The 27592-nt window shown below is 42.1% G+C and overlaps 1 protein-coding gene across 8 annotated transcripts in view; it reads left to right on the forward strand.

Annotated features, from left to right (window-relative positions):
• Window positions 1-27592, forward strand: part of JMJD1C (jumonji domain containing 1C) — a 162825-nt gene that overhangs the window by 78434 nt on the left and 56799 nt on the right. For 4 of the 8 annotated variants that reach the window (XM_056495410.1, XM_056495416.1, XM_056495412.1 and 1 more), the window contains exon 3: window positions 27330-27443. In XM_056495410.1, the coding sequence (XP_056351385.1) occupies window positions 27330-27443 (114 nt within the window). Of the gene's footprint in view, window positions 1-21866; window positions 22587-26347; window positions 27444-27592 lie in introns of those variants that run through there. The other 4 variants (XM_056495415.1, XM_056495413.1, XM_056495414.1 and 1 more) reach the window with 4 other exon arrangements.

The raw sequence follows: 27592 nt of genomic DNA on the forward strand, positions 1-27592 counted from the left end.
GGAAGAGGGCTGGTGGTGAGAGTAGCCTTTTGTATGGCCATGAATACTGGTGAGGGACCATGTCAGAAATGACTGCTTTTAAGTACCAATCCATGCCCAGTGAAACGTGGGAGCAGCAGGTTCACAACAAGCAAAAGGAAGTACTTTATCAGCAAAGGAAATGATAGTTAGTGCCATGATGTCCCTGCTGCTGAATTGCTGTGGCACAGTGGTAAAAAATGTTCAGGGATATGGTAAGTGGTTATGGTGACTGAGGGAGAGGATGATGAAATAGGATGCAGACTCCAGCTCAGGAAGTCAGTCCATAAACCGCTGTTTGCCAGGAGCTGCTGGATCATTTTGGATGGCCCTTTCTGATTTCAAGGAGGGGAAGAGTGTGTTTGTGGGAATTGCTGAGACCAGATACTGACCTGGTGTGACGTAGTATCACTGCTCATAGTCTTGTGAGAGAAGAGATGGGAATAACAGTAGTTAGCAGTTTTGTCTGCTATGATACACCACTTGGACAAGATTTTGTCAGTTTCTTTGGGAAATGTTTCTTTTTTTCTCTTTTAGGTTTTTGATTTCTTTTTCCTTTTAACATCCTTTGATCTGGTCTAGTGAGCTGTCTGTGGGGTAAGAAGGGGGAATTTTGCTGTTCCATTTTGATGTGCCTTTTCCAAGTCTCTTTCTGTCCTCTTGGAAGTTTCTCTTTATGTCCTCTTGTGCTCCTGCATTAAAGTGAAAAACCCTCTGAAGTGATTTCATCGTCAATGAAGACAAGACACATGATGCTAACAGCATGAATTAGTGAAGCTATAATGTAAAATTTCTCTGCTTTCCCAGTTTTCCTTCCTTCCTTCCTTCCTTCCTTCCCCTTACTAGCATGAAAAGTCAATTAGCATTGCTTCAGCAGCTGTCTGGGTTGTAAACTCTCACTGCTCTTCCCAGCCCCCTCAGGACCATCCCAGCTTTAATTCCATAGCATTAGCTGCCATGCATGGCCATTGTCAGCCTAAAGTATTTCATACCTAAGACTTCAAAACATGGCATGTATCCGAGAGTGGCTATCTGGTAAATAAAAGTCTCATCCAAATCTTCTCAGATCTGTTAGAAGTGCACCTTACCAGGAAAAAATAACACACCCATACAACAAGACAACATAATCCATAGTTTTCAGTTTGTGATTTTCATTATTTTTTGCAGGAAATCTATGTAATCCATATCTTTGGAGATGGTTTATTTAGGGCATTGGAAATGTGGGTAACTTTTCTGGCCTGAATTAGTCTATGCCAAAAAAAAACAAACCCACCCAACAAACCCAAACAATAAAGCTGTTCCTGAGGTTTAGCTTCAAATTTGTCATTTTCAGCCAGTGCTGAGGGTTACTAGCATATGTTGTGAGATACAGAGGTAAACCCGGTGTTTCACCAGCTCCCTGATGGCCTTGAACACACGGAGCCTTGTTTGCTCTGAGCACTTCTTATGAAGGAGTCTTTGGTTGGAACATACAATTATCCAGTGCTGCTCTGAGTGCCTTGAACAGAAAAATTGAGTAAATTGAAGATAAGTTCCTGCCATCAGTTAATAGATGCGTAATCATCTGTTCTACAACCATCAGAAAAACCAAAAGAATTAGTGGGGTTTCCAGATGAAGGAGGTACCAGCTAACCTCATCACCACAGCAGCTGCAACAAAGCCTTCCCAAGAAGAAGGTTTGAAATCTCGGTGCTGAGATATTAATACAAGAAAGCAATTTTTACTTTTGCAAAAAATCCAAAATTAAGGGTAGTACATGGTACTGTCACAATACTTTTGTAAGCTGTTTTTAAGGAATGGTAGTGCATGGTTTCTCCATGTACCCCTGGCAGTTTTTTTCCATCTTGGGTGCAAGGTAGAAATCCAGAGATGTTTATATGGAACTCTTGAAGTGAGCCCCAAGTTGTCTCCTGTGCCAGAAACTGGGCTGTAGAATTCTTGTGTGGATCTGTAGGCTACTGCAGTGCATGCACTGGATAAACTCTACCTAGAATTTCACATGTAAAATAAGTAAGCATCCACCTGGCATGCTTTGTGATTTCCGATGGTAGTGTGGATGCTGCGATAGCAACTCTGCATGTTGAGACCTGTGATTACATGCTGCTTTTTGTCAGCCTCACCTGGGTTGCTTTTATTAGTTGGAGCAGTTCTCTTGTTTGAGGTTTCTCAGCTGGAGTGATTATCTTCGTGTGATTGGAGGAGGTTACTCTGAATTTCGAGAAATGTGAAGGGCTGATGCAGGTAGTGCTTGGGCCTATTACCTCACACCTGCGGTTTTGAGGAAGACAATTTATTTTTTTTCCTTTAATAATTCTGGAAACAAAACCCGAAACCTCATGTTTGGAAATGAAGTCCTGAAATGTAGTGTGAATGTAATAAATACAAGGACATCTGCTTGCTGCTTCTGATAAGCTATAAGAGGAACCATATGCTACCTTAGAATAGTAAATGCCTAAACACCTGACTTCTCAGGGAAACGTGCCAGTACCAGTCTAACTTCTTGTAGGGAAAAGAAGGGTGCAGTTGCTTACCAATCTAGCCCAAGATTTCTGGCTTTATCATAAGGTTAAGGTTTCTTTACATCAAAAGTGTGGTAGTAAAAAGGCTGTGAATTTTTGCTACCTGCAAACAAAAGAGAGATGCTGCCATGTTTACCATGTGTACCCCATGACACCATCTCTGCTTCTATAGGAGAGGAACACTCTTGCTAAGACAGTTTTAGGAGCCTGGAGCAGCTTGTGAGCCTATGGGGATAAGCAATAACACCGGGGTCCAGCTGTTACACAGGCAATGCCCACTAGAGCAGGTGATGTGAATCAGCACAGTGATGTCCTCAAGGCATGCTTTGGGCTTTTTCTCTAGACTGCTGTTGTCTTGTCTTCCAGGCAGGAGCTCCCAGTAGCAGTGGGAGCTCCTCAGGAGCTTGGTGTGGATATTCTGTGAGCGTGTGGCTTGTGTTCTCAGGGTGAATTTGTTCCTGACTATGCTCTGTTACCAAACTAGCAAAGTCTCATTGACCTGACTTGCAGACAAGGGGATTGTAAATATGTTGGCTACATAAGCCAGCTGCTGCTGCTATCTTTGCATCATGAGCAACTCAGATGCAAATTATTGAGACACTCTTGCCAATACATCACAATTGGTTTAAATCACTTTTGAGTAAGAAAGTAGATAACCTCCACTTAAAGAAAGTCTGACAAATCATACAAATATATTTACATGGTAAACTTTGTTGTGTAGGGTATGTGGGAAAAAAAAATCTGTTTGCTTCTTTCCAGACTTATGTTAGCCCAGCTTTTAGTATAGGAGTATATAATTTTCTGAAAAGCATTTAATCATACTTAATATTCTTCAATGTAACCTATCTTTTTTTCTTTATCTATTATGGGGGGAAGAAAAGAGCTGCTCATGCACATTCATGAGCTTTAGCTAGCTAAATTGACATTATAACACAATAGGCCTTCTATTAAAATAGAAAAAAAATCTAAAATGCATTAATCTTCTGCATAGTTTTTTCTTACTTTAAGCACTGAAAAGTTGGTATTTACTGTAACTTGGTGTAACTTAGAAGAAAACATATTATGGAATAATTAAATTTAAAAAATTAATGTAATTATTAATTTAGTAAGTTTTGATTGGTCTCACTTAACTCCTTTTCTTCGTAAATATGAGAATTTGAGCATTCAGTTAACAAACATGAATGATTCTGAAACTGATGGTCATCCAGGCTCCACTTTTAGAGTGGGAAAAACTGTGGTAATTTTACATGTCCCAGTGTAGTAACTGTTGTTAAAACAGACTGCCCATGGGAAATCCTTTTGTAAAACTTGGTATAAATATCTGTTTTCTCTGTATTACATGCTGCCCTTCACTAAAGACTGTTCAGACTTCAGGGCTGTTGGCTGATACCCTCTAAAATTCAGTATGTTGTGCTGTGAAAAATTATATTTAATGTTCTAATGCAATAATTGCAGTCAGTTGTAGTAACAGGGTAGAAATTGAAGTAGCTTTAACTACCAGTTGAGAAGTTGATTTAAATTAGTAAAGCAGAGCAGATGGATTAGACTATTAATCATTTGTAAATGGTTGAGGTTGACAGAGAAATGCACCTTTTGATAAAACAAACTGTTTTTAAATCAGAGAGATGTCTGATGGAAACTTTTAGAGAGGTTGTTTGGTCAAGCAGTCCCTTTGCCACCAGAGAGTGGTTTTGGTTCTGACATGGGAGGTAGGAGAGAGATGTTCACCTTCCTGGTTCCAAGTGAAGGAGTAACAGAAACTCCTCTGAAGCAGATGGAAGGGGACCTTGAAACTAGCCTTTCCCTTTTCAAACACGGGCATTCCTCTCCTCTACTGCCTGCTTGGGCAATAGGCAGAAAAACTAATAGGCAGTTCAGTAAACACCCATGAAACAGATTGAAAATGTTTAATATATTAGCAGATTTTTTTTTTGCTAATGCATAAAGCCTGAAGGAATCCAAACTGTATTCATGTTCAGGAATACTGCCCCGCACCCCCCCCCGTCCACCCCAGGGGTCATGGAGGAAAGCTCAGGTGTAAATGCTTAAAGGACTCTGGCACATAATTCAAAATCTGGTTTGATTGCTCTTAATAATATTTTTCTCCATATATTTTGCTAATCCTTATCAAGCTACAAGCTACTGTGATCCTTAAAAGTTTTTAGCCCAGTGTTAAGGGTTCTCTGATTGGAAAAGTAAGATTGTGCAGCAGAATTTCAATTCAAATAAAGTATACATTTCATATTATAAAGACTATTACAATCTAGAGTTCAGTGGGGTGTGTCTGTGCATCACAGAGGAATCACTTCTGAAAATAAATTGTAAGTTTTTACATCCGAGAAGTAGGGCTGCAGGGTATTGCCAGACTGTGCAACAAAAAAGAGGGCTTTCTCTTTTTCTTGAAAATGATTAAAAATTGATAATGGAATGAGTAGCTTTGTTCTTTTAATTTCTTTAAAGATCTGTAACTCAGCTAATTAAACTTCACTTTCCAATTTCATACGCCTCCCATCTTCTACAAATTAGTTTTAATGTTGGTGTTATAATTACATTTCATACACATCAGTGTTACATATCAATTTCTTTGATTGTACTTTTTTGCTACTCACTCATGTTCAGGAGCTTCTGCACCAACTTCTTATGAGTTCTTTTGCCCTTCAACTGAGGCACATTACTATCCTCAAAAGAAAGGTGGTTCTTCTAAATACAGAAACTTAATTTAGATTCTGCTGTGACAACCATTTCTTTTTCATTACATTTATGAGGTATTTATTGCTGATGTCCATTGATAATGTTACTTAGGTCATTATTTAGCTTGAAGGCAGACAAAAAGTTGCCTGTGTGGGAGTTTCTTCTATTATTAAAACTACTATTATAGCCACTTAGTGTAAAGTATCTTTACTTCTGCTGAAATAGACTCAAGCCTGTAGATGTATTTTTCCTTATCCCCTTTCTTTTCAGGACTAGTAATCTTACAGAGAAAGTCAGGTATAACTCAGTTGTAGAGAAACCTAGCGAGTTTCAGAGGCTGAATAATGACTGAGAGAGAGAATTGAAGCTTTTTTCTGCAGGTATGCCAGAATGATTTTGTCATATGGGAAGGTAGTCTAGAAGTAAAGTAACTGTGCTTCTTTCTCAAAATGTTCTCAGCTGTTATATTCATTGGAAAACATCACATTTCTTTCTTTTTTCTGTACCAGAACAGATTGGGGGGTGAGGATGTGGGGTGGCGGGGCACCGGAAAGGTTATGTTTCTTGCTTTTTACAGGCCAAATGGCTATGTGATTCACAGCAGGGATTTTTGACCAGAAATGGGTCATATATTTTATAGATTCTCCTGAAGTAATTCAATGTGCAGTGTTACAGCACTATGAAATTGTGGGGGTGAGGGAAGAAATGTCCTAGAGATTTAGTGCTTGCTCTATTGTCTAGCTCTATTTGTGAGTCTTGGTCTGATGCAGCTCTCTTTCAGAGAAAAAAGCCTGTCACTGAGAGTTACTCTTCTGTTCCTTCAGTACCTGGTCTTGTTACTTTGGGGTTGAGGAAGAGACTAAAGTTCTTAAAAACATTTTACAGGTATGAGCTATAAGACCAAAGGGAGGCTTTGTTGTTAAACTTCTATCCATTGTTTATGTCTTTAAACTCAAGTTGAAGATCTCTTAAATAGTAGTAAACCCCCCCAACTTTTGAATACTTCTAGATTTGAAGTTGTTATCTGATTTATTGATAGTTTTGTGTCAGTTATGCCTGGCTAATTGGGCCAAAAAAGAGTAATTTCATTTAAATAGTAAACTGAAATACTGTTACAAAAAATTGAACATGACCAGGACAATTATTTAAAATAATTAATCACTACATGTTGGGGGTTGAGTATTTTTCTATTACTGTGTCAATTTAAAGAATTTTTCCCATTATCATGCCAATAGAGCTGGCTGGGTTACACCCAGGACATTTGATGACTCTAGAAAAAAGGGGTAGGTGGGAGCATCTGTCCCGCTGCAGCCTCCAGTCTCTGCGGGCACAGCTGAGCACCAGAACCCAAACGGTGAGCGAGGAGCTGCCCGCCCCAGCCGCTCCCCCCTGAGACCGGCGCGGCCGCGGCCGCCCCTTCCCGCCTCCGCTCCCGCCGAGAGAGAGCGTGCTCACAGCTAAAGAAAGGACTGGAACCGAGTCATCTGTTCTGTTTTGTTAGTAATTTTAACAACTGCTGCTGTTTCTGCTTGTACGGTTAGATATATTAGTAAAAGAGCTGTTATTCCTACCCCCTTATCTCTGCCTCAGAGTCCTTGATTCAAACATTTATAATACTTGGGGGGAGTGGAATTAAGGTCTCTATTTCAAAGGAAAACTTCTGCCTTTATTGGCAGACACCTGTCCTTCAAACCAGGACACTACACTAAGTCAAAAAGCAAAATAAAGGACAATGTTCTTATCCTGACATATGTAAGTGTCTTGCAAGTAGCAAAAATACTCAGAAGTGACATAGGCCAGGAAAGAGAGGAAGGTGTTGAGTAGAACAGTGTATGAGGAGAGTGCCTGGATGATATCTGCTTTGACACTGTCACAAGCAGGTAGCACTTGTAGAAATAAAATACCACTCCTTCCAATCTGTTTGGGGTGGGGCGGAATCCCTGGAGGATACCTGTTTTGAATGATGGAGAAGGGAATGAGGTAGAGGGAAGCTTAATCCCTCTTAGTAGGCAAGCATTTTACAGAGGAAAGTGCTATTTCCCATACCAGTTGGCTGGCTGGCTTTGTGGCCCAGGTACAAAAGAAGCTGTAAGTTGTTTTTGTAAAAGAACAGAGGAATATTGCCTGGGGTTTCTAGGTGCATTTTCAGCTTCCAAAGGGGGGTGTGTAGTGGTAGTACATAGAGCTTTCTATTCTTGTTAATCTATTGACAGTTGTTTTGTGTGTTCATTCTTTCTCACCCACCTGGTGGTCATTTCCCTACTCCTGTGCCTCTTCCTCCACTTTTGTCTCCCTTTTTATTTAGGGCTGGGTGCCAGCAATGGGGAGCACTCTTTGTCCTGATCTCTAAGGCCACAAACCTCAGTAATCAGGAACAGTGATTGTCAAAAATGGAAACAGCACCTTTCTTGCAAGTATTTCTCAGTCAGACATCTGTGAACTCTTTTTTTTTTTTTTTTTTTTTTTTTTTTTTTTTTTTTAAGGCCTTTAACTGGGCCAAATTTGGGTAGACTTCAATGGGAATAACCAAAGCAGACGTCTTTGACACATCTAGTTTATTATAAAGCATCAAGCTTATAGCAGAAGTCAGCAGGACCAACACAGCACCCTCTCCTGAGGCACTGGGAGGCAAATCTTGTTTCTTGAGGACCAGTGACAAGTGTTTGATTTCACTGTAACTTATGGACAGCATTTGAACTTGAGTATGAGACTGGTTCCTGCTTCTACTCACAGCTGATCTAAATGAAGGGCTGAAATTTCTTTAGACAAGAGGTTTCAAAAATCAAGCAGCTGATAAGTAGTTCCTGTGTAACTGGTGAGTGTATCAAGGGAGTTTAGTGTGTGTCCTTTTTAAAGGCAGGGACTTGAAACAAAGGAGAGTTAATAATCAAGGGAACAGTGGAGGAAACCTGAAAAATGGCAGATTTAATAAAGCTGACTAAATCTAGTATGCATGAAATTACCAATACAGTTCAAGAGTGAAGAGGAAAAAAAGCCAGAAAAGCAGGGAGGCTCAAGATGCAATTGGTAATGAGGCTGGAACTTAAACCAGATCCAACAATTAAGGGAAGGCTGAGGAACTACAGATTTCTTGGTGGGACTTCTGATGCTGCTGAATGAGAAGATAAGGAGGAAGGAGAAAGCTAAGATCCTGAAGGGATTGGAGTGGGAAGGAAAGACTCCATAATTAACCTCATGGTAGGGTAAATGACAGTAAATTTTCTCCTGTGGTGAGTTACAGATGTGCATACCAACCTGGAGAAGACAGAATAGATGCTCTGACAATCATAAGTGGAAGTATGGTATCTGATGGAGAGAGCACTGAAGAGGTAACTCATAGAGAGGCTCTGATCCCAAGTACCTAGAAAAACTGCCTTTGGAGAAGTGGGTAGTGCAATGGCTGAGAACTTCAGTGTAAAGAAAAGCTTTGACCAGCAATGCAATCTCCACTAAGGTCTTAGTTTTTAGGCGAGAGCTGTTGGGTAAACATTGTTTCTTTCTTGACATATGGAAAAGTGCCAGTGGGTAGAAGACTAGTACCAGCTGAGAAGGAAAAGAGTTCCAAGATTAAGGAAATTATAGGCAGGCATTGCAGCTAGGGTAATACTTTCCACTGGATAATCATGGGTGATTACTATGAAATAACTGAAATGTTGAGAGCCTGTACAACAAAATGGAGAAATCTGAGTTTCTCATAGACGTCAGGATATAAAACATCCAAGTATCAGAAGGTTGGCAGAATGCTCTTACTAACTGGACTAGATGTGTTTAAAAGGCCTTATGCTGTTCAGAAATAACTGAACAAAAACAAAAGTTGTGTAGTAGTAATTATATAATGGACTAGAAAAAAGGCTTTGGCGCAAAAAGGTCAGACTGGAATCAGTTTGGCTGAAAATCACTTTGTAAAAAGATGACAAAAGGAGCAAAGAACCTGTGTTAGTTCCAAATAGGGGTAGGGATATTTGTATGTAGTCTTATTAGATAAATACTGCCTTATTATCACGTGGTTTACTTTCCCAGGTGGAGATAAGAGAAGAAATGATAAGGACAAGCTACTATTTGATCGCTGGCAAGTTTCTTCCTCATACTAGTCACTGAATCAACAGGAAGAAAGTGTTACTTTAGCCTTCACTTTGAAAAGCAATGAGGATATTCTAGAAAATAATTTTGGATTGAGTATTCAGTTTCCCTTTTTGCTTTATCATCTGCTGAAAGAGCTGACATCCCTCTCTCTGCCCGTCTAGCTCATCTGTGCAGTCACACAGCCAAGATATCAGTTACATCAGCAAGGTAACTCCAGTGGAAATAAGTCAGTCAGATGCAGGGTGAGTTCCAATGGATCAGGCCTCCAGAGAGTTGGAGCCACTGCTTGGGGTTGGTGAGGCAGTCAGGCATTCCCAGTCAGTGGGAATTCCCAGTCAGCTTACAGTTCATCAGATGAAACAGAACGTAAAATTGCACCCTTAGTAATCATAGATTGATTCAGTTTGAAATATGTGAAAAAAATGTAGAGAAGCTGGTTTGGAAATCTAGGTTTTGAATCTAGGGGCAAATTTAAATAAGCAAAACTGGTCACAGGTGTAAGGAGCCTCAGGACCCAATTTCTGGAAATTACAGATATGTAAAGCTTGCCTGGAAACTCAATCCCCAGTAAAAAGTTATCCTGGTCTGCAGTTCAAAATGGTTGAATAGTCAGCCTGAGAATATATAGTACAACTAATGCAGGAATCCTGCAAGCAATGGTGGGGGGGAGAGAGGGAAGCGGAGACGGGGAAGAGGACAGGACAACTTAATTCAGGTTTGTTCCTAAAAATTAAACGTGATCTTTCAAATGATCTGAAAGCAAATAAAAATAAGGTTTTGTATGGTGAGAAGGATAGAGAATAACCATAATAAAGTAATAAAACATTAAATATTTTTGGCTTAATTTTCAGTAAGGATAATGACAAATAGAGGAAAATACTAGATGTATGAGAATAAGAGCATGGAAATTGCTACAACCAGAGGGAACTTAAGGATTGTAAAATACTCAGAGACCAGAGAAATTTTCATCTCACAATAAGAAAAAAATTGTGTTGATGGTAACTATTTTAGCTAATTGGAGCTAATAATTGGAGAAAGCAGTGCCAGCATGAAGCAATTAAAAGCCTGTCAGTCTATCTTCACAATATGTAAAACTTTGGAAGACATTGTAGCATGTGGGTGAGAGGCAGTCAAGGATTTGGGAAATTAAAGAAAATGAAGTAAACTATAATATATATACTTCAGAAAGTGAGTTTTATTCACCCTATACTTGTCTTTGGGGAGAATTAATCTTCAAGACAAGAAAAGCCATTCTATGTCATTTAGGTCAGGCATGATTTGCCAGAACCTTTCCCAAGGTCTGCAGGTAAATATTCCTGTTCAGCTCCACTGGTAGGAATATGGAGGCTGAGATCAGTGCAGCCAGGGAAAGCTGGTACCTCCCAGTTTTCAAAAGCACCAGAATGCTGCTGTCAGGAAGTGAGGTCTTGAGACTCTTTTTGCATTACAGCCCTCCCAGGAACAATCATGTGTTGCTGTTGAGAGAAACCATGAAGTAGGTGATGTTAGGCAGAGAGGTAAACAGCATAATAAAAGCAGACTTACATATATTATTAATTTGGCTATGTGTGTTTCATGCTGTTTGATTTGGGAGAGTTAAGTAACTTGGCAGATACTCTAGAATCGTACGATTGAAAAAGACCTTAAGATTATCTAATTTAAATTAAGGCAGTTAAAATTGTTGTGTCTGCTGTAGAGATTAAGAAATTATTTCTTACAGCATCCTGTTTTCATAACTGGAGACACACCCAGCTGTTTTCTCCTCTCTGTCTCTTCAGTCTGTATCCATCTATGGTTTTTCCAAAATTATGTTCATTTTATTGTACATACCTATCTTGAAGAGCAATATCCAGAACTCTGCTCACTTTATAGTACTATAACTGAGGCTTTATGAATGCTGAACACAGGTTGTACAAACATTCATATATCCCACTATTGTTTTTACAGCATGATACTGCTAACTCAGTCCATAAATTGAACCTAACCTCTCTTTTTCTATGGAATTCTTCCTTATTCACTCAGTGTTTTTGCTGTTGACTTCTGCCTTCGTGCAGTGTTTTGCATTTCATCTTTTTTCTCAGACCACTTGTCCAGTTTTTCTTTTTGTCCTCTAATATAATTTGCAGTCCAATCAAGCTGGCTGGTTGTCAATTTAGTAAATATAGTCTCTGTTCCACAATCTGGGTCTAATAAATATAGTAAGAGCAGACCCAGTGTAGGTGACTTCAGGAACTGCATTATACATACTTATTTTGCATATTTTGACAGATAGTTAGTAGTGATTTCTGAATGTTTGGAGGTGGTTTTGTTGTTGTTTTGTTTTGTTTTGAATTATTTTGTTTTGTTTATTCCTTCTTTTTTCTTGATATGCATCTCCATTAGTTTAATTTGGGTCTAATGTGTGTTTAGCTTGCACACATAAGTATCATAGGAGGCAAAGTGTCAGGTGTGTTGGGTTGATGTGGCCAGGAATGTGTATTCTATCACCATTTTTTGCAGCCAGGTGGGATAGTGATTTCCTTATCTCCATGGCACATGCCATCTTCTAATGGGCCATCTTTAAGATAAGGTGAGGCAATCATCTTTATCTTTTCCACAACCCATCCTCCCTCCAGGAAGATATCATCTGCTGCTGGCCCATTAAGTTCCACTGTATGACTGATAAAATTACATCATCCCACTGGGAGATGCTCCAGCCAGGGGGAGGAGCCAAGTCTTTCCTACCTAGATAAAAACAGAGCTGTTGGGCAGCAAGTTACCATCTTTCCACTGGATTCCAGAGGAACACCAGACCTTTCCACATCATCTCTAGACCTTCAGAGGAAAACTGCATCTTCTACAGGTCCACTGCTTCAGCTGAACCACATCTGTACCTGCAAGAGGACTGTAGCCACCAATTAATTGGACTGCTATCAACACTCTGACTGACAGGGTGTCAGGTTGTATTCTAACTCTGTCAGTGTTTTTGGGATTGTTCTTTGTAATACTGTATTTATATTTTAATTTTCCTAGTAAAGAACTGTTATTCCTAATTCCCATATCTTTGTCTGAGAGCCCCCTTAATTTCAAAATTATAATAATTTGGAGGAGGGGGGGGTTTACATTCTCCATTTCAAAGAGAAGCTTCTGCCTTTATTGGCAGATACCTGTCCTTCAAACCAGGATATCAGGATATAGATCTACTTCTCAAGCCTGCTCTTCTATTTGGCAAGGAAATTTGCTTTGATATTTTTTATTTAATGCTTCTTTTTACTCATGGGCTTGCATTCTGTAAAGTCTTCACAAATAGACTGATTATAGCTACTGTGTGTTTCCTCCCTTTGCACTTAATCCCAGTCTACTCTTACCATCAGCACCTTGAAATGCTATATCATGGACTCATGTAAATAAAAACTTTGGTTGGCTTTGTTGTGAGGCAAGAAAATGTAATTAATATCATTCATCTAGACTGTAATGCATTCCGCATTTGTCAAGCAATGAACGATCAGAGGAAGACTGGGATTAGTAGAGTGAAGTGTAAATTAGGTAGGAATGAGTTTATAAGATGTTGGCTATGTGGTATTGAAACAGGTGGAGTGTTGTGGTGAAATAGTTTTGTCTGCCAATAGTTGTTAGCACATTTTGGGAATTACTTGCTTCATATTTTTACTAAAATGTTTGGACTAATTGATTCAATTTGATTAAAGCACTAGACGGTGTAGAATAGGAGAAGTCCTTAACAGAGAGGATGAGAGTTTTTATGTAACTAAAATCAAATATCCTCGAGAAACAAAGTAATGAAAATGTAACAAAATGTCACTGCATGAAACAGAAAGTGGTGGATTTAGGAGCAGATGGCAAATGTAGAGGAGAGCTTATCCAGCAGAATCACTGGCAAGGAGAAGGTTTGAGCCTTCTGGCCAGTCAGGGGAGGACTGTGAACTGGCTGTGTGATGCTGAGCTGATCACAAGTGTGACTTTGGGATGTGTGAGCTTGTGTCCCTCTGGAGCTGCCCCTGAGAGCCCTTTTATAGTAACAGACATCCATGCTGGAGAAAGAGAGAATTTGAAGCCAAACAGGATACAGGGGAGGTTGATGAGGATAACCAGAGAGTAGAATACAACCTAACATTAGAGCCTACATGGAAGTAGAAAATGTAGGTTAGTAACACTGCCTTGTATGCTAGGATGGGAGGAATGAGGGAATGTAATCACTGCTATAAATAGATCTTGGAGGTAACTACTGTCTGATATGCTATACAAATGGATCCAGAAGATCCCAAAGTCACAATACAGACCTTAGACATAACCTGGAAAGAATGTAGAAGAATACATTGCTTCTTTCTAAAATACTGATAGGTTTGAACTTAGAAAAACATTTCATATTCAGTAGAAAATTTCTGAGTGAGACATGTTTGTGTCACCTTTCAGAGACCCTAGAGAAAGGAGATGAACAAGATCTGGATAATTTTGATTTTATCTTTAAACTCCCAGTTGTCACAGTTTGAAGATAAGTAAATTTATAAAAAGCAGAAAACTTGTTTTCTCAGAGAGAAATACTTTGAACACCATCTGTCCTGTGTTTTCCTGAATGGAAAAGAAGTGTTTGTCCATCAAGGTTGCTACTGGACAAGCATGTAGGGCAGATGTGAGAATCTAAAAATAGCATTGGGTGAGGGAGGAGAATCCATTATGATATTTAGGTTATTTTCTGATTTGTTTACTAGATAGACTGATGGTATTTCAACTTTATTTCAGCATTATCCTGATGTTGGGATATATTGACTCAAACCCTGTCTGTTCCATCGGATTTTTTATTATCAAGTGTAAACTTTTAACCTCACCTTCTTAGTGACTTATGCCTAGAAGGTTTTTTGAGAAGGTCTCCCAGGCCTTTAATGCTGTAAATTCAGGAATCAAGCCAGTGTATTAGCAAGTGTATCTGTGTAGGAGGTCTGACAGAGTTACAATATGATTATAAAATAATCATAGCAGGAGAAAATACTACTCAAGAAGGTTAAAATACATATCTGTAGTCTGATGTTGGATTGTTTCTCTCCCTCCCTCACACAGGTGAGGTGAACAGTCTGGTGTTTTTATTTGAGGAGTATATATTAGCACATTGTCTCAGTAAGATGGAGCTTTTTATAAAGATAATTAAAACACAATGCACTACTGTTGCTTAATACTTAAGTCTTAGTGTTTGGAAATTTGAAAATCCTACTTTTAAGATACCCTTATGGGTAAAGTGTACAATGTTAAAAATATAAAAAAGATATATTGCAAAACACAGACCAATGTTCCAGTATGACCTTACTCCCATCAAGCTGGGAGTAAGAGCAAAGAGGCACTGCGTCCAGAATGAGTAATCCTCTCCTGCCATGAATGGCCTTTTCCTGTTATGGGAATCCATAGACAGCCACATAGAAAGCCTGAAGAACTGGCAAATGGGATTCCTGCTTTTCTGGAGACAGTGGAAGTAGAAAAGGAGGAAGGAGTAGAAGTTGCAGCCTTTTAACTATTCACCAACACCCCTGGACCGCCCACTTCCTCCCCTTTTCAGAGTATGTTGCAGATTGAATATGTTTATTCTCTACAGCTCTTACTGTGTCTGACAAACAGTGAAATGCACTGCTGTCAGTAAAAGGGAGTAAATATAAACCTGGAGGAGTGGCCCTGGTCTTTTGCTTCTCAGAAACTGAATCCAAATTTATTGTACAACTTTATTCACATGATAACATCATAACGTGAAGTAGGTATTTCCCTATTTCAGCTTCTACAATATGTGTTCTTTTAAAATTCTGCTCTCTGTTTTGATATTTTTTCAGTATTTTTCTTCACCTTCTGTATGTTTTTGAGGCTTTTGTTATTGCAAATAGCTCCAAACAGGACCTCCTCTTTAACATATCTAGCTCTGTTTCAAGAGCCAGTACCACTCCCCATAGAGACTTAACAGAGTTGTCCCTGCCTACTACTCCAATGACCATTTTATAGCATGGTGTCAAGAATACATTGCATGCCCTGGGTGTAGCGTCAGGCATATAGGAGCATTTGATGTTACAAGAGTCCTGTGGGGCTATAGGAAAATGGAAAACACCAGCACGGGTGCATGCTCACCACTGCTGTGAGAGGAAGTGATGCCTGGAGTGAGGCTCCCTCAGAACCGCACCCTTATTCATCTCCAGTGGAGCCAGTGGCTTGTTTCCAGGAGACATACCTGGACCAAAGGGCCTGCCAGCAGCATGAGCAATCAAGGAGACTCAACTTCAGTGGGAAGCTGAGCTTTCTGTGGTAAGGATGCTCCCAAGTTATTTTGGTGAAGAGCAAGTAGAAAAATGCAAGATAAAATACAGTCCATTTTAAAGACAGGAAGATGACTAAGCTGGTGAATAAGATGCACTAGACAAAGGACAGGGAGTGGCAGGGCAAAGGAGCTGGAAAAAACAGCAGAATTGTGAAAAAAAACAGTGCTCTGGAAATCCAAGTTAACAAATATATAGAGGATAAGATGGAAAAAGGTGAGGCAGGCATTTAAGTTCTGGGGAATAAGAACAGAAAGGGACCTTATGAAAGCTAGATCAGGGTGTCTCAGGAAGCAAGATGAGCTTCTGAGAGGCAGTTGGGAATGTAGTCTGAAAAGAACAGGAAAGAGTAGGAGAGTGAAAGGTGGACTCCTGTTCTGTAATGGACTTCAGTTAGTTGCAAGAATGAAAGGGATATGACAGTGCCTCTGAATTGTTTAGAAGCCTGAAGCTGATTTTCTTAGTAAGGTTGTTTTCTGGAGGTGAGGCTGGAAGGAAGCCAGGTAAATGAATGTTACATCCAGTAAATTATAGGGGAAAAGGATGCAAGAACATTGTGAATGTTGCTGATAGGGTTGGAAGAAGAAAGTAAAGCCAAGAAATGAGTTGGATGGAGTTTGGCATCACCGTGATGGAAGCAAGAAGGCTGAAAAAGCATGAATACTGCAAAACATGGATGGCACCCAAGTTAAAAAGGATTTTATGAATATTAGAGACAGAATAAGGGTAGGAACATTATGAACTTAAAGCTGTTGTGCTTGCTTTGTAGAAGACAGAGTATGTCCCAAGGTTAACGAATGTTATGGCACATTACCATGGCACTTGAAAACTCACATGGAAGTCCAGAACTCCCTTGTCCAGTGAATTATACAACAAGCAGAGGATGAAAAGGTTTCCTTTCTACACAGAGTTAAAATCTGAGAGTGAGTCAAGGACAGATGACACACAGAGACAGGAGGTCTCAGACAGGAAATAGAAGGCAGTGTTTATGAGGAAGATGAGGCTTCCATCAAGCAGTGCCCAAGCCATTGTCAAGGTTTCAGAGGTCAATACAGCAGGCAAAGTTTTAAGAAGAAAATGGAAAGATGTCAGTGAATTCACTTTGCTAGTGTTGCCAGTAAATTGTTCCTGAAATTGGTAAATGAGTGATACCAGGATTGGAAGATGCTGTGTTGGAAAGTGCAGTGTGATGTGATGGGGCTGCTGGGGAAAGGAGGGCAAAGAGTGGGCTGGGAGTGTTCGTAACAGCATTTTGCATGGTCTGAATATGTGTGCATTTATTAGGCTAGAATGAAATGCAGAATGAATGGTGGTGCTCTGAACTATGGGGATGGGTAGAAAAAATTTATAAGCTTTGGTACAAAGACCTGCACCCAGAAGTGAGAGAGCAAGTCACACATAAGGTGATATTGGTGTTACTCAATTTGAGTGAGTGGCAAGGGTCCCAGCATTTTTGCTCAATTAATGAGGGAAGGGGGCTTAGGAAAACACAAGTCTGTTACAGTGATGTTGGGCTTAAAATGAGACATCCAGAAAGTGATGCCTGAGAGACTGCTCAGTATTTTGTATTTGAACATAAATCTGGAGGTAGAGCACTGTCCAACAAATAAGAAAACTCATACAATACTATTGACTACAATGGTGATGATTTATTTTAAGGCCATGCTTCTGGTTTTTTCTTTTACCATAATTACTGGTCTCTTGTTGCAGCAGGGACACTTATTTAGCCACAGATATAGCACCAGATCACTAACAGGACATATTCCCAGAGCTGTGTTTACAGTACTGTTATGATGAAGTAGATGGGGATGAAGTTATGGGGAAAATTGCACAGTCATGTTGATGCATGCAGCATTAAACCCCATGATGCCTGCCCAGGGAAGGACAAAATTGGTTTCAAACATTGATTGAAAACATTAAAAAGATAGAAGCTGTATTTTAAATTGGACTAATTTGAAATATACTGTAAAATCAGTTAGCACTGATCGGGTGGGTCTGGTGTAACTGTTATGTCGCATGTGTTCCTTCATGTACATTCTTGTCCTTAGCTTCTCAGTTTTGAAAAATTACTAAAGATAGCCTGGTGAAGTTTTTGCATGTCTGATTTGCCCACCTCAATAACCAGAAAAGGAGAGTTAAATGAAGAATTTGCCAGATGAACTGACACCTGAATGCCAGTTACTGGATGTCACATGTTGCAGTTCCAGTAGTAATGACTATTTCACACATGTTAATTCCTCCTTTGGACTCTGGCTTCGGCACTGAAGTACAGGGTCTGAACTCGATGGGTTGCACAAATGCATAATGAGAAAATTAATTTCTCCACTAACGTGAGACTGACCGTATCTCTGCCCTTACACTGCATTATTTCTGCAGGAAATATCTGCTGGACTATCACTGTGAAACAGTTCTGCTTGCTAAGCAAGTGCGCAGCAGCACACACAGGAAGAAGATAAGTAGAAAAAAAAGCTAATTTAAATGCTGAAGACCGATTTAACCAACCTTTATTTGTTTTAAACTTTAAATATTTACTCATTTGCAATATTTGCGTGTGCACTTTCCTGGCCCACAGCATTGTGCATGTGGGTTTCTCTGGCACAGTGTGAAGGAGCACGGTTTGCAGTTCAAGGGGTTCGCTGCCTGCAAGAAACAAATGGGGGTCACACCAGAATGCCTGATTCATGTGTGCTGTCTCTTCCCTAGTGCCAGTGTGGCATTCCCGGTGGTGGTAGCTCCCACCAGGGCGGTGCCATAACGCCCGGGTGCTGGCTGCCGGCCAGCCCGCAAGTGCAAGGGCTGTAGCTGCCACCAGCCCCTGCCCTCTCAGCTAGCACCACTCCACTGAAAAACCTGACAGACTCCTAAAGGGGAAAAATAGCAGGAGAAAAAAAAGAGCAGCGCTTGCACAACTGTGCCAGCACAACACAACATGCCTTCTGCGTCAAAGCAAAGAAAAAAACAAACTGAAAATGTCCAGCAGAGGATGGCAAAGCCATCCACTACCTGGAATTTTTCATTCAGTCCCTAAAAATACAAAACCTTCAGTATTGCTATCCTCACATGCGTAGCCTGAGCCTGGGCTGTGCTGCAGCACACTGGGGAAGTTACAACTGCAATTTTAGGAAGGGAATGTTTGCATTTTTCCATTGATTTTCATGATTATCTGTAGCTCTAGCGATTATCTTCAAAATAGGGCATGCTGTGTTACCAGTAATACATGTACCCTGTGGCAGTGAGCCAAGCCAGTAATTGAAGGTCAGGGATTGTTTGTCGAGTGCAGTTCAGTGTGCTGCCTGATTCCATAGGGGACTGGCAGTGCCAAAGAACAAAGGCAGCTCTGTTCTGCAAGCTTATAGTATGGCTTGTTTGACAGAGTTCAGGCCCAATTGTGTGAAGAAGCAAACAGTAGTGGAAAACAGTGCTAAAATAATGAGACTATTAAATAAGCCTTTTTTAAAGTGTAGTATTTTGCAAATGTCAAAATCAGGCTTGGAAAGACACTAATTTTTAAAAATTCTTATTTAAAAATTGGTTTACCTTTACTTGGCAAGTCTCTGTTTTGTTAAGAACATACATATATATATTGTAGTAAATTTTGTAAATAGTAATGATGTAAATATCATTTTATATCACCTCAGTGTACTTAACTTTTTTTTTTTATAAAAGTTAAGTAGCAACTTCCCTGTTTTTATTTTTTTTACTTCCAAAAGGTGTTTTACCACATAATGGATTTTTCCTGAGGATGTCTTTAAGTGAAGCTCTTGGAAATAGAGTTGCTGATTTAGTATTCCATGCATAGCTGGTGCAACTTGAGAATTATTAGCAAAATCCCTCTGTGGTAATGAATTGGTGGTGCTGGGCTGGGTATTAATATTCTTTGTTACTAAGTTGCAATCTATTAATAAAGCTTTGTCCAAGCGGGCAAACTTGCTTGTCCTCCAGACCATCTTCTGATTTGTATTTTAATAGTTCCTGTCTTGGATATTATTAAGGATTGCCTGCTTTGACAGTTGCAGTACATACCACACAGCTATCACAGAACCATTAGTTCAAGAGTTGCATGAAGTGTGTTCTGCTCTGTAATAGGCATTTTTCATTTGTTTGCCCTTCCTGAAATAGCTATTAAGTGTCTGGACTCTTAAGAGTAATGGTAAAACAAAACCTAAAATTGTATGAGAAAGGTGGGAATCTAGTGGTGGAAGTAGTATGTCTTTGGGATGCTTAGTACTTCTTGGAGGTAATCTAAAATGTGCTTTAAAATTGAAATTGAAGATCATACGAGTACAGAATTAATTTTGGAAAAAATACTTTATTGATTGCTTGGCAAAGTCTGAGTTCCAAGATATTTTCTTGTGTCGGCTGTTTCTGATAGGTCAATTTTAGTTTTTAGAGGTGATGAGGCCTCTCTAGGACCAAGTCTGTGAAAGACTGTCCTGCTCACTTAACAAGTGGCCCTGTTGCTGTTGGGTGGCAGATAAGAAAGCACACTTTCACTGTAAATTGCAGCACCAAACCTGGAATAAGGTTGCATTTTAGTCTTTGCTACTGCATGACCTCTCTCAGTACTGGTGAAAGTGACTGAGGTGTTATTGCCCCCTAACCAGTGAGAAGTGGTCTGGAGAAAAAGGAAGTGAAAGGAAATCAGGTCAGAATAGTGTCAATAAGATGTTTAATTTTTTCTCTGGAGATAAGGCAGTGCAGCCCTACCATGGCATGGCTGGGGCAGGAGGTGTTTTGGGGGAACCAAGAAGGTTAGTGAGCCATGTTCTGCTAGGGGCGAGCCCTGAGTGGATCTTGTGAGCCGCTGTGCCAGGGGTGCCAGAAACCAGAGGAGCAACTGTCCAGTCTGAGTGGTCAGGAATAGATGAAGGCTGCTCAAGGCACTGCTGCCTCCCCACAGCCTTGCTGCCATATAAGGCTGCTCAGCTGCCTTGAGCCAGCCAGGATGGAAGACCACTAAAAAAGGAAAATCAATACAATAAACTGCCTCTGCTAGTGTCCTTTCCAAGCAAAATCCAGGCGTCTTGCAGTTATGTGGTTTGTGCATAGGCCGGGTAGTGTACAAACAGCCATGTACAGGTAGCCTGGTTCCTGCCCTGCATGCAGTGTCACAAACTGTTATGGAAGAAAGCCAGTTTTCTGGAGAAAAGCCTGTGGTGGGTAGAGAGCCTTTCAGTTCAATTTTAATGTTTAGCTGTACCTAAGTATTTTATTTCAGAGCTTAGTATGTTAAAGCATTCCAGTGCACCTTTAAGCATACATCATTTGGAATAATTCAAGATGAGAACAGAGATGTAGTCATGCATTGGTTTCCCATTATACTTTCATGGCAAATGACACACCTTGTATTTCTTTAATGAAGTGAAAAAAATGTACAGTGGTTTATGTTTAAAGAATTTGGGAAAACCAAATGTCTCTATCGCAACTACCCTTGTGATTATTTTTTTCTTTTTTTTTTCTTACTATCCACGTTTGTGTATGTGAGCTAAGCTCAAGGAGTATATTACAGGTGTTTTTGCTAAATTTCTCTCTGGAAATTATTTTCTTATTGCAAACTGTCCCCTGAACTTTTTGCCCCTGGACTATTCAGTTGAAGTTTCCAAGTGAACTGTAAACAACTAGTTAGTGACATTAGTGTTGGAAAGTGGAAAACACGTGGGTTTGGGTTTTTGTTTTGTTTTGTTTTGTTTTTTCCGGGGGGGGGGGGGACGGGACGGGACGGGACGGGGGACAATGTCGTCAGGGAGAAAACAAGTTGTATACTAATAATGAGAAAATTATGCTTGGAAAGTTTTCCGTGAGTTCCCGGGCTCTGGGTCCCCGCTGAGCACCGTGTGCTGTTGGTGAAGGCTTTGGGCTGCGCAACCCCGGGTCTGGCAGGCAGCGCAGTGGGGAGCGGAGCCACCCACCGCCCTCTGCTGCGGCTGCTCCTGGACCCAAACCAGCCACTGAGCTCATGCCTGACTCGCCCTTCCTTTTCATTCCTTTTTTTTTTCCCCTCGGTTGAACGTGGACGAGCTGCAGCCTTCGCTTGCTAACTTTCCAAAGCCCACTCGCGAGAAGGATAGGGAACAGCCTTCCAAGGCCGGGCTCGGCTTCACGGCGGGAGGAGGCTGTAAACGAAGTTCGAGGTTGTAGAGCGGAGCAACGGCAAGAGGAGCCTCTCCGCCTCCGGCTGCCTCGGCCGCGCTCCGAGTCACTGCCACACGGGTTCTGGGACTCCGCCCCGCGGGACGTGGCCGCGAGCCGCGCCTGCCGAGCGCCGCCTCTTCCCGCGGCGTGCTCTCCTCTCCCGACGCTCAACTCGGTGCTTCCCCGCCCGACTCCTCCCGCCCCAGCACTGCACAGTGCGCGCCCGCACTTATGTAAGCGGCGGCATCGGCAGCGCGCCATGACCCAGCAGCGGGGACGCGCCGGGGCTTTCGCAGAGCGCACAGCTGCGCGATAGTCCGCGCCGGCCCCACAAAGGGCGGGTGGTGAGTTGTCGTCGTCGTCGTTTTCTTCCCCCTCCCCGCCGCCTCCTCCTCCTTCTCCGCAGTCTCCGCCCCCGGCACGGCCGCCCGGCCCGACCCGGAAGCGGCGCGGCGAGAACCATTTTCCTTGTGAGTTCAAAGGCGGAGGCGGGCGCGGAGGTCCTGCGGGCTGGACCGCCGGGCGAGGTGCGTACCGGCCGATGGGGTGGGGGGCCGGCGACAATCTGCCGCTGTGGTTCGGGGGGGCGGGGGGCACCATCGTGGGACACATACCCGCGCGGACACTTTAACTTTGCGGCGGGCGCCTTTGTTTGCCGTCCGCGGCTGCTGAGGCGGAACGTGCCGCGCCCCGGGCCGCGGGGCTGTCGCGGCCCTGAAGCCCTCTCTGTCCTATCCCTGCGGAGCGGCGCGCGTGACGAACGGGCTCCCGCGGCGGCGCGCGCGCGGCGGGGCACGCGGTCGGCGACGGCGGCTTTGTGCGCGGCCCGGTGGGGACGAGAACGCGGCGACCCCGGAACAACGTGAGTACCGGGCATCTCTTGTACCCGCGGCCAGCGCCCCTCGGGAAATGGGAGAAAGGGAGCTCAGAAAAAAAAATTGAGATTTTTGTGGGTTTTTTTTTTTCCTTTCTTCGGTTAAGTTTGTGCCGTTAAGGCGGGGTGCGGGAACGGCAGAACTCGGTGCCGGCCGTTAACGGCACGGACCCTGCCGTTAGAACAGCCGTGGTCGCCGTTGGTGTGCCCTGTCTATGCCGCAGCTCCGGCGGGCAGCGGGCTCGGCTGGCACTGCCTTCTCCTTGCGTCCCGACGGGCACTTCCTTCTGCCCTCCCCCCGGCGAAGAGCTGCGAGAGTTCCGGCCGGAATAGCGCCTTGGCTGGAAATGGACGCTTCCATAGGGATTGCAGGCAGGGTAGTCCGCGATTGAGGAAACCCCGTGCACGATTTTAACGTCAGATCTGCTTTACTGGTTGTCCGCTCTTTTCCCCTTGGTAATTCTGCCTGTGAGTACAAACCATAGCAACAAACAGGCGTTGGAAGAGAGATATAGCTGTTTTGAATGATGACGTGCCATAATGAAAAGGTGCCCGTGTTTGTGCTATTGCAGACTAAACAGCAAGGCTTAGAGAAAGAGTTTACTGAATAATACATTAAAATTAGGTTTAATTGATATTTTCAATTCTTGTGCTTTAAAGAGGAAGAAGGATAGAGTGTACGTGTTTTAGTGTAAGAATAGCTTTTTAAAATTGCATTATTAACTCTTTTAAAGTGTTGGGCTTACAGCATAAATTCCTCTAGAAAGATTTTTTTTTTAAAAACGGTCACTGCAGTATGTCTGCATAGTAGGATGTGCTTTTGAGGTGCAGGGAGCAGGCTTGAGGCAGAGAGTGCCCAGCTAAGCAGGCTGTGAGCTTCAGCGAGGCAGCTGAGGCAGTGGTACGTGCGGGATGAGCAGGGGCAGCAGCTGCGGGCTTAGCTGTAACACGAGTATTTGCTGCATTGAGCCTTCTGGGTGTCACAGCCTGGCAGCGCCTAGGCTGCAGCAGTCGAGATGCGGCGGCTCCTGAAGCCCTATCCAGTGCCGCCAGGGAACTGCTTGCTCGCATGCTGAAGGCATATTACCATCACTCCAGCTTCTTAATTGCACTAGGCAGAGGTAAAAATGCGCTATGTGCTTGCTCGCTAGTGCTTCCTTGGGGAAGTGAGCGATTGCTGTGGGGGTTTTGGAAAGATTAATAAAGAGATGACTTGTGTTATTGGGTGTTAGAAACAGCAGTCACTGAGTAATCTGCTGTATTGGTATTTGATGAATGCTGTTGAATAGTGTTGTGATTGTTTGCTGTGCAGTGATGGTAACTTACATCTTCTAAAAAATTATTTGGATTTCTAGAAGGTCTAGAATCCAATTCTCAGACTTGGTGCCGTGCCAGCTGCCTTTTGTTGGCAGGTTATTTCTGGCATGAGCTGGGGTAAAATCATGGCAAGAGGGCAGAGTAAGAAATGTACTTTATTCAGCATCAGGGAACTTGTTAGCAAAGCAGCCGAAGAGAATGTATGTGCGTTCATGGAGCTCCCTTTGGCTAAGCAGGGAAATCTGGTGGGGGAAAAAGTGGAGGTTGTGGGTGTTTTTTGAGATTTTTGTTTGTTTTTTGGTTTTGTTGTTTGTTTTTTTTTCCAAGCAGCCGGTTAGAATAGTGGTGTAGCCAGATGTCACTTAAAATTGAGTGCTTAAGTCCTTTGCTTAGGACTTAAGACAGTAATTGTGGTCTTTTTGGAATTGGGTTAACGTATTCCTTTTACAAGCTACAGATTTGATAGGGAGATCTTAATTTAGAGGTTTAGCTTTTTCTGGTTTTGCCAGTACACTTGGTTGTCCGTAAAGTTGTCCTCCACTTTGGGAATGGGAAGAGGGAGCACCTGCCAGGAGCTTTTGCTCTGAAAATCTGTGAGGAGCTTGTTGGACCTTCTTATATAGATTTTCATGTCACTACGTGCCTTACATGCTTACTTCTAATAGCTGACTCTTGCCTACTGTGCTCTCAGTCTGTTTTTCTTTGTGCATGTGTGATATGTAGTGTGAAATTCAGTTATGTCTTCCATTTAAAATTTTTCAACTCTCTAACCTGTCCCAGCTTTGGTGGCCTGCCTGTCTGGTGGAACTGATGGAGTCTGGACTTTGCTTTTCCAAGAAGGCACTTACTTAAGGGGCGTTTTGTTATTCTTTGATAGTGGGAATGTTTTTTAATGGTGTCTGAAAAATCTCAAGTTGTGTGCAGCTGAGCAGCTATCTGCACAGGAGGAGGTGTGTTACATGGCATGGTTTTGCTTTATTTATTTACATATTTTTCCTCTGTGCTTGTGGGATAGCCTGCATCCTCCACATGAGTATTTTGGGGGCATTGACCTGTCTAGAGGCATAGATCTATTAAAGTAAGGGAGAAGGCATTACGTTTCTCAGAGTAATCACACTCACAGATCTATATTTGGAACTAGTTCTTTTAATACCAGTAGGAAGATAAACCAGTGGTTCACATGTACCTTAATCTGTAGTATTGTCTGAATCCTGAAAGGCAACTTCAAGCCACATTCCACACAGTTTCATTTCAGCTGATGATGTGGTATGTCCTGTTGTTTGTAGTTGGAAACTCATTTCTTGACCTGAATAATAGCTCAGAAAGTTTTAAAGAAGGCAGTGTGGAAAAAGTGAGGAAAGACATGGGGGCAGATGAAGAGCTGAAAGACCACAACGTTTGCTTTTTCAAAGCAAAGTTTGTCTGCTTGTGAGTTTATACACTCAACACTTCGCAATTTCATGATGTGAACTCTGCCCTCTTGTAATCATTAGCAATACAAGATCCATTATAGGAAAGTGATGCAAGAGCAAAGGCCCTTTCTTAGTTATTAGAGTTTAAATAATTATTTACTATTTAGACTCTGTAGTTGGAATATTATCATATACTCGTGCTTCTCCAGCTCTTTCGTCTAGTTACCTATTATTGAGATGGCTGGTGGAGAGGTTTGGCTTTTTTTCCTTCCTTGTTTAAGACAGTAACAGCTAAAGTGAAACCTTAAATAAAATGGAAGCAAGAATGCTGTGTGTTCAGTTGGAGCATTTGTGGAGATTTATTAGAATGTGTAATGTATCTCCCATGAAGTATTCTCTCATTTGTTTAGTAAGTGCCAAAGCTGAAACTCCAGAGACACTTGGGTTATATTTAGCTTAATCTCTAGGCAACACCTTTGAAAGTAGGTAATGAAGCCTGATAAAACCTTGAGTGCTCTCTTATGAGCTGCCTGCAGACTGGCTGAGGGCAGGTCACTGGCTCTGCTGCTGCCCTGCTTAGTAGCTTTTGTCAAGTTAAGGGGTTGCTTTGTGCCTCAGTTTCCCCATCTGTAAATAGGTCGTGGTGATCCTGCCTTCCCCTTGTAAGTACTTGGGGTCTGTTGCTGCGGGGTGTTGCTGCAGGATTGTTGCATGTGAGCTGTGATAGTATTTTACAGATGTTGGTGTAGCATTTGCGCAGTGCTCCATGTGGTTTGACCTTCCCTTGTTTCTTCTCTTTGTCTTTTTCTCCTGCATTTTAAATTTAGAATTGGTCTCAGAGGGCTTTTTTCTTTTCCTGTTTTCTCTCATTACTATTTTTTTTGTTCTGTAAAATAACTTTCCTCTTATTTTTTTCTGTCCCTCCATGTTTTTTCCCCTTGCATCCTGCATGTTTTTTATGCCAGTCATTTCTTTTGTTCTCACTGATGTCTTCCTCTTGCTGTTCCTGTCTGTCCTCAGAGGAGCGTGTCTCTCCCCTCCATCTGCTGGGATTTCCTTTTCACCTGACTCATCCCCAGTAGGTACATCCCTGCTTAGTTAAGCTCTCCTGCTTCTGTTTCGGGAAACCCAGCCAGCAGGGGAGGGGACCTTGTGCTTGTCCCTTCTCAGGGGAGATCCACTGGAGTTGTGGCACCCTCCCTGCTGGCCTGCTGCATCCTTCTCTGCCTGGATGAGGGCAGGGGGCTTGGGCAAAGACTGTACGAGGGTGTCCAGGAGCCTCTGATTCCCTGCTCTCCTTTCTCTGTGCCTGGCTTTTGCAGGAGAGCTGGGAGGTTTCTTGCTTCCTCCACCAGCAAGGATCTTCAGCACCTTGTTGCTTTCCCAGCACACGGGGTGAATTAGGAAACCTCCTGGCCCTGCTGCAAAATGCCCCTGCCCAGTGCTGTAGGCTCAGAAGACGTTGTGCTGGAGCAGCCGGTTGCTGCAGGGAGGAGTGGCTGCGGAGGCGGCAGGAGCAGAGTCAGAACAGTTCAGAGATGGGCAGGGAAATGAGATGGTTGACTTAAGGCAAGGTGAATGAACAGGAAGCAGGGGGAGGGATTTCTCTGCCATCTGCTTCCACTTGAGCTGTCCTTAGTATAATCACTGCTGTGCTAGCTGGTCCTGCAAGCAGGCAGAGAGGATCTGTGGGCTGAACTGTGTGTTTAGGGGTGGAATGGTGCTCCTGTACTTTGAGCTTCTGTGGTAAATAATATTGCTCAAGCATAGTGAAGGAGGGGAAGTATGTATGGTGTAGTTCTCTTTTCTAGTCTGGTTTTCCACCAACCACACAAAGGAAAAAAGCGACTGAATACAAAATCCTCCTTTCTTGTATAATTAGTAACTGTTATTCTGTTTTAGCTTATTTTGATGGAAGAATACATTGGTATTTATACAGTTTTGGCGGTTTGATGTGCTGAGGGGTTTTTTCAGTTGTCTAATTTTCTCTTTTCCTTGATAGACGTTCAAGCCCTTGGTTGGAAAAAGTGTATACAGTTCAATTACTGCAGTAGAGTTCCTTGTGGACAAACAGCTGGATTTCATAACTGAAGATAGTGCCTTTCAGCCCTATCAGGTAAGAAATTTGACTAGTGTATAAGTACTATCCATTAAACTTACTTAAAAGCCATGATTTTACTATTATTGAAGTGTTTTATGTTCAACTTCCGTGTTACAGGAATTATTTCCCATTGGTTATTGGCAGAGAGTGTTCCTTGTTTTGTG

The sequence above is a fragment of the Oenanthe melanoleuca genome, chromosome 6 (genome assembly GCF_029582105.1).
Source record: "Oenanthe melanoleuca isolate GR-GAL-2019-014 chromosome 6, OMel1.0, whole genome shotgun sequence".
Lineage (NCBI taxonomy): Eukaryota > Metazoa > Chordata > Aves > Passeriformes > Muscicapidae > Oenanthe > Oenanthe melanoleuca.